General features: G+C 46.3%; 1 protein-coding gene across 6 annotated transcripts in view; it reads left to right on the top strand.

Annotated features, from left to right (window-relative positions):
* Ica1 (islet cell autoantigen 1) overlaps positions 1-13673 on the top strand; it is a 147778-nt gene that overhangs the window by 129261 nt on the left and 4844 nt on the right. For all 6 annotated transcript variants that reach the window (XM_052721877.1, XM_052721876.1, XM_052721875.1 and 3 more), the window contains exon 13: positions 4668-4937. In XM_052721877.1, the coding sequence (XP_052577837.1) occupies positions 4668-4937 (270 nt within the window). The remainder of the gene's footprint in view (positions 1-4667; positions 4938-13673) is intronic.

Genomic DNA, 13673 nt, shown 5'->3' with positions numbered 1-13673 from the left:
ATGCCTACTCAGGGCTGGCATTCTTGGATTATTCTTTTGTTTTTTCAGAAAGCACATATAGATCCTTATCCCCCCCCCAACCTGGCCCCTGCCAGTGGGGACTTTTCTTTATTATTATTTTTAAACCTGAAGGGAGTTTTTCAAAGCAGCATTCTTGAATTCCAAACAAGAACATTCTGTTAGCAGAGCCTGAAGAACTGTTTTTTCTGTTTAGACATTCTGTCAGGTGCTTTTCTACCGTCTTCCCCCGCCATCCTTTGGGTGATAGGAGGGGAGCGATGGTATTTGGGGTTTCAGCGGCGCTGCAGGCCTGTGGTCTTGAAAATTAGTCATTATGTGGGGCGTGGGGACCAGGGAGAAACCCAGAGAAGCCAATCTTCCTGTTTCACACAGATGAAGGTAGATGGAGTGACATTTATCTATTTGTTGTCCTGTGTTCTCGTTCTCGGTCTGTACAGTTATTTCCATTTTCTGTGCTCCTAATTCATGCTGAGGTCATGAAACTAGGTGTGATTTCAAAAGCGCTATCTGAAGCAGCTGTCATCAGTTTTCCATGCTCTGCCTAAACTTGAGTTTCCTCTAGTTGGAGCTTTTACAAGCTAGAACTCACCGGTTCAGGACCAGTTCTTCTAGGGAATGCTTCCCCGGCCCCAGCCTTCTTATTTCTGAGTGTTGAGCAAGGCAGGCATATGGAGTATTTTTGGTTTGGCCATTCTGCCTGTCTGCATGGTACCTGGAAGAACACTCTGGCCATAGAAAGCCTCACATCTTCACAAAAACCTTCTTATATTAGTTTGTGTGTGAGATCCCAGTCAGTTCTCTGTCAGCATGTAGAAAAAACAAAAAACAAAAAACCTACCTCTGCTCTGAAGGACAGGCAGTTCTCTTCCACAGAGAGAAAACACTGACTTGTGAGTCATGGCTCCCAGGCCAGATTGTCTGTAACTAATAAATCACTTGACCTTGGTCAGATAATCTAACCTGGGTCTATTTTTCCTCATCTGGAGAATGAGTTCAAGGAAACAGTTTCTAAGATCACTTTGGTAAATAAATAAATAGTGGTTCTTCTCATTGAGAGAAAACAGCAAATTCCCAGGCAGGAAAGCAGTACTAAATGGGGCACCTTGGCTAAATTATAGGCTTCCCAGGAGGCCGCATGATTAGGTGGCCTGATACCACTTCAGCACTGGCTGAGCGTGTGGAGATCCTATATGCCACCATTGGGAGAGATACTGCTTTACACTTTAGCTGGCAGGAGGAGCATTCGCAAGGTTTTGAACAAGGAATGATCTCAAAGTTGGTGTAGGCAAAGGTGCAGGGTAGGAGGCCATCTCATGAAGGTGCAGCTGCCTCACCGGTGTGCACACCACAAAGGATAAGATAAGAATTTGTGGTCAGGAGTTGGAGAACTTGGATTGGAGGCAGACATTTGGAGACTCTGAGCCAAAGGAAGTTGTAGCCCACAACTCAGTAGCAGTCTTTGTTGGTCTGTGTGGGTGGACATTCTGACCAGGCTTCTCCCAAGACATTGTGGCATCTCTACATGTTTTCTTTGTCTCTGGTTGAGTGGCACTGTTTTCAAAGAAGATAAGAGGAGCTCAGTTCCCCAGGGCCAGCTGACAAGCTTAACTTCTCAAGTCGTGACTTGTCTGGTTACGGACCTAAACCTGTCCATTTGGACTTGTAATTAAGTTTCTCTTACATGTTATGCATAGTAATTTCAGGCATCTTAATTATCAGTGTAATAATCGGGAGGTTTCTGTGTTTTATGGTTCAAGTCAGTACCAGTTTTCCTTGCTTTTAGCTACATAATAAGTTCTCTTACAAGAGCACAGCTCACTGTACAGCCTGCTTTAACTGCCAAATAGCCAGGATGGGATGATGTTTTTCTTTGCAACTTTTTAATAAGAAGTTTTAAACTAAATAAATAAGCAGAATACTAAATAATAGACCACACTCAATGGTAGACTTCAGGAGATGCAAAACCTGAATTCCTAACTGACTGCAGAGAATATTTTCTCAGTTCTGTGACTAATATGCTTGAGTTTGATAGGTACAAAATTCATTTGGTTATAAGGATGGAAGCCTGTGCTGAAATGGGTTAGGTTTAGAATTCTGCTTAAAATGTAATTGGCCATGTAACTGAGGGTGTTCAGCAGTATACTGTCTCAAGCGAGACCCAGGGGCTGGCTGAATGCTGTCAAAATTCCTTTTCTGGCTCTTCAGGTAGTTTTCCTCTGTATGTTGGCTCTATTTTCACCACCAGCCTCAGATTTGCATCTTTGGACCTGAGAATCCCAAAGAAAGATGGGTCTTTCTCCATCCACTTTCCATACAGCAATTTCAGGGAAGCCTCCAGCACGTGTCATCCCCTGAGTCAGTCACTGTGGCCTGAGAGATGGAGGAACTTCAACCTGCTCAGCCACACACACACATCTGGAGTGGCGGGTAATGAGGTCTCCTAAGGGCAACTCAGCGGAATCACGGAGGGAAAGTGCTTCTCAAGAAAAAACAACTGAAGGAAAGGGAAGGGATGCTAGTCAGCAGAAGCCGCTAACGTCTACTCAACACCTAAAGCATAAAGCCTAAACACTAAACATGAAATAGAAGTCTTATAACCGGCTTATGTGTAGAGGACTTTACGTTTATGATCTGTTATTCTGTGTCCACTGTGATCTTTGTGGGGTAGCCATCCCAGACACCACAGTGACACCTCCCCAAGCCTGGCTTCTGAATAGGTCAGACTGAAATGACTGTCAAAGGAACAGGCATTGCTCAAAGATCCACTTAAGGTCCCACGGAATAGATGTCGTCACTTACATGGGTTTGGCGCAGTAATCATACGGTTGCCACCAGGCCAGAAAGGAACCAGGAGAAATGGTTTGGGTACTCCAGTGTCACCAGAAAATGGGAAGTACAGAGGTTTGAAAAGTAACCACGAGTTAATAGGAGAGTCTGGGAGAGACTGAAAGAGAAAATTCATAAGTAAACACCTGTGTTGAGGGACACACCTGATACATGGCGGGTGCTGTTCCTCAGCTTCTTCCTGTATGTATGCATGCAGGTGAGCAGCCTGCAGCACGCCCTCGGCCTGGCAGCTCCTGCCCTGCAGGGAAGCCTCTTCACAGAACCCAGTCACTGACTTTTTCACCTAGTATGCCTACAGGCTATGTCTGGCTGGAAATGTCTTTGATAACATAAACAATAAAAAATGCTTAAATTAGGCACTTGTCTGACCAAAGTGATGTTTTGCCACTGTTTTAAAACCACAGTGATATGAGTTACTTAGATTTCCCCCCTCCCTGATTTATAGCCAGTCTGCTGAGTTCATTAAAAAAAAAAAAAATCCCCTAAATCTCTAGATCTTTATGTAACATGTAGATGAAAATAGATCCAGCAAAAGAGCAGAGAGAAGATTTATTTAAAACAACAATAACATTAACTACTACTCACCATATATATGAATATATTTGAGGAAAGCCTGATAATCTTATTTATCAAAATCATCAGAATTTCAGTGTTGCTCAGAAAAACATAGGAACCATGATGTTTTTCTTTGCTTCGTGACTTATGATAAAAATGTTTTCAGTTTGCAAATGGCAACTAGAGTCCTCAAACAAAGCAACACTTAATACATCCCCCAGTCCTCTGTTCTTAAAATAGGTAGAAAAACTCAACGACAGAGCTTTCCATGGTTGTATGAGAGTCAGGACCCCATTCTCCTTGTAAATAACGTTCGGCGTTTGGTCCGTGTTCGTGTATGAGAATGATTCTCTATTACAGTCATTTGGGCTGATGACTTGAATGTAGTGTTCCCATTTTCCTGACATTCCAAGATGGCTATCTGGCCTACTGTAACCTCAGGGATGACTCTTTGGAGCCGCAGAGGATGAAGGTCTGCTGAAGATGGTTTGGACCTAGACTCCCCTCAGGACTAGGGCTCTGCCACCTGTCAGTGCGTCTGTCTGAGGCCCCCTGCATCTGACCTGGACTTAAGGCCTCCTTCCCTGTCATTCTCTGACTGCTGCTCTTAAGCAAGCCAGAGCCACCTTTACTTTGTCTCTTGCAGCTGTTATTGCAAAGACATCTGTCTTGGGTGTTGATGCAGCTCCTGACATGCTCCCCGGTGCCAGGGCGTGGTGAGGTTTCTCCCCGGCTTGGGACAGGCTGCTGCCACACGGTTTGCTTGCTACTCCAGCCCAGGCAGCGTGGATTGAGGGCTTGTGTGGGAAGATTAGGGAAGCCTGACAAACAAGGAACTAAGATCCCCAGCAGCTTTCAGCCTGGCTTCGTTTCAGACCTAGGGAATGTTTTGTTAGATCTGTTTTTATGTTAAGGGGAAACCCAAACCCTAGAGTGTGTGTGTGTGTGTGTGTGTGTGTGTGTGTGTGTGTGTGTGTGTGTAAAATATTCCAGTGCAATTCTAATAATGCTCAAAAACTGGATTTGCTTTGGAAGAAAGGGGACAAGGAAACATAGAATTCAAAATTTATTTCTGAAATCTGTTAATAAAGCATGGCATGGGATACATTTCTGTTCTGGTTACCTTTTCTTAAATCTAGCCATCATTCAGTTTGTCCTGGGCTAGCTAGCCCGCATGACAGACAGCTGCTCCTGAAGCTCGCGCTCTCGGGAGTCATGTGCTCTGTGCTCTTTTGCCCCCGCAGCCTGCCTGGGTCCCATGGCAGAGACCCCAGACCCCGAATGTGGGGACAAGGACGAGCTCGTGCTGTTGAATGAGATTTTCAGTGCCTCCTGCCTGGACGAAGGGGAGTTCAGCCGGGAGTGGGCTGCTGTCTTCGGAGAGGACCGGCTGAAGGAGACGGCCCCCGTGGGGGCCCAGGGAGAGCCAGACCCCAAGCCCCAGACAGGCTCTGGATTCCTTCCTTCGCAGCTTTTAGACCAAAACATGAAAGATCTGCAGGCCTCTCTCCAAGGTGGGTAGCACAGTGACTAGAAACTTCTGTTGTTTTGCTTGTCCATTCCTTTTTCTCCCCTTTGATATAAAAGTTTATTTGTTCTTTGTGGTTTTGTCTGAGTATGCTTTCTGTATTTTTACTTTATAACCAGTACCTTTTTATTGTATTTTTCGTGATGGTATGTTTTTGTAATTTTTTTTTTATATCAAGTGACTTTTTAGCTGAAATCTCCAAATCACACCCCAACTTTCAAGATGTAGTGTCAGCCTCAAGATCAATTGTTTCTCTTAATTTTCTCCCTCTGTCAGTACTTTCTTAGGAAAGTTAGGGGAGGTCCTCAATCTTTCTCGATTGGATTTAAGCCAGTTTTGTGGCATGTATGAGAGGATCTTGCCTCTGCGGTTCAAACCCTGTGGCCTGGCCACCCCTGACTGCCCAGACCTGCACCTCCCATATACCCATGAGATGTGCTGCCTATATTCCTGTAAACATTCTCTTTTTAGGTACAAAGTGACATTCCATTGGACTTGTAACTTTGTCTCCTCCTTTGTATTATACTCACTCTTCCTCTCTTTACACCTTGACCTGTTCCTACCTCATGTATGCCCCAATTCAGCAGTTCCTGTTCTGACTACTGCATACAAAGTCAACCCCCATCGCAGCCTCGGAACAGACAATTTCCACCCTGACCAAAAGTGCTCTTCACTCAGAAGAGTTCAGTGCACCAGGGCTCAGCATCAGGCCACATGCTGGTTGAGCATTGCTGGTGTGCTCCCCCCAACAGTGATTCAAAGTGCAAAAACAAAGCTCAGTGGTGAAGTCTTGAGTTTCTAAACTGGTCTTGAGAAGGAAAGCATTTTCTTCTAGTGTGAATTTTTTCTTCCTCTCATGTTACGTAAATCATGAAGATAGGAATTACTCCTATTAAGAGATGTTCAAATTCTTTTGGTTTTTCTATGAACTTAAGCTATCTCCTTAATAAACAACGTGTTTATCTGGCACTTAAAGTGGAGAACAAATGGGAGAGTGGGAATGATTAAGTAATTATGGGCTATTACAGCCGTAGGTCTCGGGGAAATGAGATCATTCATACGGGAGCTGGTGGGCAGGACAGAAAAAGCAGTCCTCCCTCTTTTATGAACCACCTTTTCCCTTTGATTCTCTCTGTGAATCCTGTTTTGCAGCTGTCTCATGTATTAGCAGGCGCGGAGTTGGAGGCTGCAGGGATAGAGAGGATGCTGGAAGTGTAGATTTCCACCTCTGGTTTCACCCTCCCCTTCACTGGGTGAAGCCCAGTGAACAAGTCTGTCAGTCTTTCATCCTAACCCTCTTGTAAGAGAGGGCCTGACAGGCATGGGAGACTGCCGAGGCCAGATCTTCAGCCCACGCACCTCTGTGAGAGTCTGCCCTGCCTCCAGCTTGCTGCAGAATGATCCCTACAAGGCCCCCAGCTTTGGGGACCTGGGTGCCCTGCTGCGGCAGGGAGCAGTGGTGGCTAACAGTTACTGCAAGAGTGAGAAAGCAGGGCTCCAAAGCCTCTTCCTGGACAATGTGTGAAGAGCTCTGGTCAGACAGAACCCAAGAGCTGTAACGGGGGGGGGGGGGGGGGGGGGGGGGGGGGGTGTAACTGTGGGCTTTGCACTTGCTTCGACCCGAGAGAAGGCACCTAACCACTTGTGGGACAAAGGAGGGAGGCGTTCTGACAGTAAGAGAGAGATGCAAGGTGTGACCTGGGGAGGGAAAGAGGTTCCACAAAGGGAGGCCATTCATTTCCCAGGCACACAGTCTCATTTGAGGTTGCCATCCTAATGCCCTAGCAAGGCGCTCCCTCACTAATATGCATCTTTCCGGTCCCCCTTTGTGGAAATGCACCTGTGAGCACAACAGGCAAGGCTCTCTGCCTTCCTGCAACTCACTTTCCAACGGGGGCAGCAACAGGGAATGACAGACAATGGGAAAATCAACACAGTAGGTCAGAGAGTGCTCAGTGGTCATCAGGGGAAGACAGAGCTAGGGAGAGTCAGTGTTGTGGGATGGCAGGGGAGCTAGACAGGGTCTTGCTGGGAAGATGAGAGCCAAACAAGACTTGAGGGGATGAGAACTAGCCATGGGGACGCCTGGGCAGATAACCTTGGTTGACCCCGTAAGGTAAGAACATGCACAGCATGACAAGGTCTGCAGGAAGAACATTCCTTGGAGCTGACTGGGCAAGAGTGAGAGGTATGAAGAAGGGGAGGGGTGCTCCAAGGCTGTGAAGGACAGACAGCATTATAGGCTGGACCATATATGCCAACAGAAGCCTAGACTACATAGGGCATGGGCATGCTGGGCAAATCTTCTAGCCTCCTTTGGGCAGCCATGTTGAAAACCACCACAGCGTCTTTAGCCATCAAACAGTATGCTCTGCTTTGTTATTTAACGGCGGCATCCTTTTGGTTGTTATAGTCTCCTCTCTTCCTATGGGCTTCTAGCAAGACTAATGTTAAAGTCACTCAGTGACTATGGAGTTTCCTTTACTTTGTAAATGGGTACCAACAGAATACCTAGAGGATTCAAAATATCAAGGGAAAAAAGTATCTACATGGTTGAAAAACAAAAACCAAAACAACAGCCCATTCATTGACCACCACAGCTCCAGAATCTCAATGGGAGCAGCTTTCATGCTACCCAATGCTGCCCTGATTCAGGGAACTTTCCAGATGTGTGTGGTATAGATACAGGAAGGTTGCTTGCAGTAGCTTGCAAAGGTTGCACTTTGAAGGCTTCTGTCAGGATTCCTCTCATCCCCAAAATAAGAAAGGATGAATGTTAGCCTAAATTTTTTTTTACTGCATCTATGGTTGAATAGAAAAGCCATCTAATATGTATGAGTAGTTGTATGTAAATGATAGTTTAATGATGACTATTAAACCCTGGCCACATTATATTAAGATGGATTCCTATGGTTAATCAGATCGTGTCAAAACCTAAGTTCAGTAACCGCTGAGATAATTAAGGAATTAAACTAAACATGGGGAGGTGGGTCATGCTGTCATATTGGCTCGGTGGCGCTGTGCAGGAGGGAGTGGAGTCCAACTTTATTTTGTAGCTGCCCTCTTCCTCCTCATACTGTAGCAGTGGCAACTCTCTCTGCAGCTCCCTGGGTTATTACCCCATATTTAAGTAAGTGGGATGTTGGTCTAGGCTTCTTATCCCAGCAGCATCTTATCTGTGGGTTGACTCCCATCTCTGAGAGGCTAAGCTGTAAAGTCAAGTAATTCTGTGACCCTTCCAGCCGTAGACAGGAAGATAATGCCAGCCTGTGCTCAAGACAGCACATGCTGGATGCCAAGCACCATGCCCTCTCTTTACCTGTGTCAATTTACCCATTTAACCTGCTGCTTCCCAGGCGAGTGCTATCACCGTCGACACTTTAGAGACTAGAAAACCAAGGAAGGAAGCAGTCTGTTGGCCCAAGGTCACTCTTTTTGGTAAAGGCAGGCAGACATTGAACCTGAACCTGGGCAGCAGTCTGACTAAGCAGCCCATGCCTGCCACCAGGACCGTTGTGACCTCTCAGTGCAATGTCTGATAGCAGAGGTAGCTGTCTCCAGGCCCTTCAGGCATCTGCTGCCACTTGAGCAGGGCTTAAAGTGATCAGCCTGGCTGTGAGTTCCCTGGTTTCCCACAGGCATCGGGACACTGGGACACCAGGGTAGACAACAGGATAAATGGAGTTGCAGAGAGACGGGGTCCTTGTCCAACAAAAATTGAATGATGGTCCCGAATAGAATATTTGAAAAGGGTCGTCAGAGAAGTCTCTAGGGGTGATGTTTGAACACACCCGTACTTGCCCTGGCTCCCTGAAAGGACTGAGGCATCTGCAGGGTCAGGAGGGCAGAGGGCAGAGGTGGAGGGCTCTGGAAGCCTCCAGTTGTTAGCGATCTCCATACTTTCATTCTTTATCTTTCTCCTTTTCTTCCCCCTCTTCCTTCCGCTCTCCCTTCTCTTCAATCTTCCATCTCCTAGGAATGGTTTTGGTCTGCCTTCCCTCTGGCCTCCTCAGTCTGTCCCCCAGTACTCTGGGGGACTACAAAGGAAGAAAGCAAGTGTGCTTCCCTCTTGCCTAGTCCAAGCTGTGGGCATTCACAACAAAAATCACATGTCTGACCAAGTCATTTTAGAATTTTGAAGAATCCATTTCAGCTGAGATTTCGGAGTGTCTGGAGTTACTGGCTTGAGAGGGGTAGCCTAGCTTGCTTTCCATTGCTCTGATAGACACCAGAGTGAAAAAAACCTGTGGATGAAAGGCTTTGTTTTCTTTTACACTTGCACTTCACAGGTAATTATTGAGGAAAGTTGTGGCAGGAACTCAAACAGGAACCTAGAAGCAGAGCCATGAGGAATACTAGCTTGTTCTCTCTGGTGTACACTGCTTGCCTCCTCCCTTCCCTCCTTCCCTCCCTCCTTCCTTCCTTTCTTTGTTTTAACTAATTTATTTATTTTACATCCAAATCCATTTCCCCCTCCTTTCTCCTCCCATTCTGTCTCTCCAGCTCAATCCAGTCCTCCTCTGTTTCTGTTTAGAAAGGAGCAGACCTCCCCTGGGCACCAACAAAGCATGGCATATCAAATTGCCGTAAGACTAAGCACCTCCCCTTGTATTAAGGCTGGGCAAGGCAATCCAGTGTGAGGAGTAAATAGGTTCCCAAGAGCCAGCCAAAGCATTAGGGCCAGCCCCTGCTCCCACTGTTAGGAGTCCTACAGTAGACCAAATCAGCCTGCTCTCTCATAAAACCCAGAACCATCTGCCCCAGAGTGGCACCACCCACAGTGGGCTAGTCCCCCCTCTTCAACCATTAATCAAGAAAATATTCCCATAAGCATGTCCACAGGTCACTCTCATGGTGGCAATTCCTCAGCTAAGGGTCCCTCTTCCTAGGTGACTATTTTGTATTAAGCTGACAAAAATGAACCAGCACATGTGGCTAGGACTTCCTGTACCCATGAAGTGATGAGAAAATTGTGCCTTCCTGGGGCTTCGAAATATGAGTAGGCAAGCCAGCCAGAGAGTGCTGACCAAGCAGACACTGAGGAAGGTTTGGAAGCCTTTTCAACGTTAAAAATTGAATTTAAAAGTAGACTCCAATACAGGAAAGATTACCAGCTGCTCAAGATAAATGCTCCAGCAGTTCTTTCAGCTTTGGATTCTGCGAAGCAGAGATGAAGCTCTCCCTGGAGTCACAGAATCACAGCGCCTTGTGTTCCTGCAGGGTAGTCTTCAGTTTTGCCAAGTTCTCAGATGCTGTTACCATCTGGGTGGGCTTTAGGTTTGGGTTATCGAAAATAAACCTCAGGCTGAGCTCATCTCTTTCCCCTCCTGGGTTAGCCTGGTGCCAGGTAACTAACATTTCCAGTACTCATGGAAAAATGTCAAGGAAAAGAGAGCCGGGTATATTTATGGCATGAACACAGCGTGGGCACTCTGCTTGGGACAGTGGGATTGTTAACTCCGTCGGGGCAGCCGAACTTTCTGGGCCTGCTGAGCAACAACAAGGTAGAACTTGGAGAGCTGCAGGATTCAAATACCTCTGGTGCTATATAGAAGGAACCTTCAAAACCAACTCCTCCACCCACTCTGTAGATGAGGAAATCCAGGAGCCTCAGAAGGTCATGTGCCTTGCCAAGTTCTTGCACTTTCCACCACTGTAGTGAGGGCGAAATTCTCAACTTGGTTTACAAGATCCTTTAGAACCTAGCCGTAATTTCATGGCTGCCCACAACTCCCACACCTTTACTTAGCATGACTCAATGACAACTGTGCCAAAGAACCAGTACACTTTTTATAGATGGCAGTGCTGAGATATAGACCAAACTGTCCTGGAACTCATTAGGTAGCCAAGGCTCCCCTCAAACTTTTAGTAATCCTTGTGCCTCAGCCTCTCAGTGCTGGGATTACAGACATGCACCACCATACCGTGAATTATATTTTCTCTTCATCCACTGGACTCCAGTCGTACTGAGCTTTAGTGCACCCAGATCTTTCCACCAACGGGGCCTTGGCACACGTTCTCCTCAGAGCATGCCATCCACACCTACACATGCATAGTGCTATACTTGGCTGACTTCCCCAAAGCCTCAGTCTCAGTTCATCCACACCCCAGCAATCTGCATTAGCTCCTGCTGCTCCACACTCCCATTACACCCTGTACTTAAATCACCCTCTTACCTCACCTTATGGGAAAACTGATTTCATTTGTCTCTTCCTCAGGTTGTCATAGAAACAGGATCCACAATTGTGCTACTCACCATATTTTCAGATCATAGCTCAATGCCTAGAATTCAGTGGATGTTTAAAAGATGCTTGCTAGAAGGATGGATGGGTGCATGAGTGGGTGGGTGGGTGGGTGGCAAGCATAAGAGAGAGAGAGCACCTGGCAAATGACAGGATGCTGGGTCAAAAGGTGACAAGCCTAAGATGTGAACTCCTTAGATAACACTTTAGCAGTTACTCCTCATACATGCTGAGGTATACAAAAATGTGAACTCAGTATAGCTCCACTGAGAGTCTGCTCTTTAGCTTTGCTATTACTTAGTTTTACCCACAAGATCCCAGTTCACTTGTGCTGCAGTCCAGTGAGACAGGAGCCTTACAAACACCTTGCAGGTGTGCAGTGTACCTAAGGGGCTTACAGCCACCATTGCTGTGCTTTTCCAATTTTGTCCTTCGTAGCCAATCCCCCGCCCCTGAGGCTCTCGGGCTGAGATAGTGACACTGCCTGGGCCTTTTGCTTTAAGTGGTGAGGGACATTCACAGCAAAGTGTTCTCTGGCCCATGTGCTTTGGCTCTGCTTGCTCCTCTTGCTGGGCAATGTTAGTTCTGGCTCGCTGGTATTTCCCCATGTGTACTCAAAGGGAGCAGGGCTGCTCTAGCAAGTTTTTCTGTGTGTTTCTGCAAATGGGTAGCACATTGACATATCAAAGGAACCCAGAGCTGGAAGAGCTTGTTTGTTCCTCAGCTTGGAGCTCCCTCCTGTCTCCACTCTTCACTACCTCTCTCTTAAAAGAATTTCTCTTGAGGTAGGGAGACATCTTTCTGGCCACACCTATGTGTTTAAAATGCCTCTGCCAACTCTCACTGACTAGGGAGCAGTTGATGGCAAATGCTGGGATATTAGCAACACTAAGTTCTCTCTCAATAGCGGTTTTTCCTGACAGAAGCCAAGACATTTGAAATCTGGTTGTTGTTCCATCCATAATCGCCCTCATAGCATCCTTCCCCTAAATAATTTCAGAGCTATATAAAGGAGGTTGAAATTGCCTTAGAGATTTGTTCAATAGCTGGTATCACATCGGTGCCATTTTATCTCCCCCATACCCATAGTCAAGCTGCTAGATGGATGTGAAGGCATGAGTGTGACTCTATGTACTGGCTGTTAATTGTGCATACCATGGGGGAGGCGGAGTCATGATGCACGTATGTCTTTAAAATTGCTGTGGAACACTATCACACCATCTCAGCTCCCAAAGAGGAGATGGCTTCAAGTTCTTCCTCTTGCATGTGTGTTCTCTGCTGTGAAGAAGCCTCCCCTCGTAGAGTCTCAGCATTGTTTGTGCAGCTTCTGACTGTAGCTGAGCAATACCCAATAGTACCCAGTCACAGAGGAATTCAGCGGGACGACATTTGTAGGCTGGGGGTATAGTTTAGTGATAGAGCATTTGCCTAGCATATACCCAGCATTTGCCCAGCATCCCCTGAAAGAAAATACATGTTTCCTTTATAAAGAAATCTTACATCATCATCATCATCATCCCTTTACGTGGTATGCTTGAAAATACAATTTAGGGTGCTGAAAAGATGGTTTAGCCACTAAGAGTAGTATTGCTCTTGCAAAGGGACTAAGCTTGGTTCCCAGCACCCATGTTAAGTAGCTCAAAACCACCTGCAACTCCAGTTCCAGGGGGATCTGATGCCTCTGGACTCCACAGCATCCACACTCACTCACACATACCCATGTACAGAAACAGTCATACACAAAATTAAAACAAGTCTTTAGGTAAAGAGAAAATGCAGTTTATTTTTCTGGTGCTTTTCAAATGAAACAGTAATGCAGATTCATTTGTAAGTTTTCAAGTTGCATGTTCCATACAGGGAGGCAAGCTCTACTGTAGAGTGCTTCCTGCTGCCTTGAGGAACATACCCCAGTTTCATACGACAAAAAACACAGTGAGCTGAATACCCCTCTTTACTCCAGTGTTCTTGTTAGCTGTTCTTGGAAAAGAATGCCATGCATGGTTTTGAAGTAGGAAGCATTTTCTTGTTGAGTTCCCATTATCAAATGGCACATGGGGGTGAGGGAGGCGTCGACTCCTGTACTCTCCCCACAGTTTTCCCCCAACTTGATTCAGGTTCTCTCTGGAAGTGGCACCTCTGTGAACTCATTCAGAGAGCACAATGAGATCCAAGAGCCTAAAGCTACAAACTTTCTTGTGGTTGTCTAGGAAGATGAGGCCCTGAAGTAGGCTCCTCTGCTTCCTAAACGGGCCCATCTGTAGCTAGAGTTTTCCTGCCTGGCCCACAGTCAGGACAAATCTTTGTCACCCACCAGTCCTGCAGCCGCTCAGACCCAACCAAGTAAACAAAGAGACTTATATTGGTTACAAACTGTATGGCCGTGGCAGGCTTCTTGCTAACTGTTCTTATATCTTAAATTAATCCATTTCTATAAATCTATACCTTGCCACATGGCTCGTGACTTACCGGCATCTTCACAT

This window comes from Peromyscus californicus, unplaced genomic scaffold (assembly GCF_007827085.1).
Source record: "Peromyscus californicus insignis strain IS unplaced genomic scaffold, ASM782708v3 Scaffold_6__1_contigs__length_162567912, whole genome shotgun sequence".
NCBI lineage: Eukaryota > Metazoa > Chordata > Mammalia > Rodentia > Cricetidae > Peromyscus > Peromyscus californicus.
This window is presented reverse-complemented; position numbering and strand designations above follow the sequence as displayed.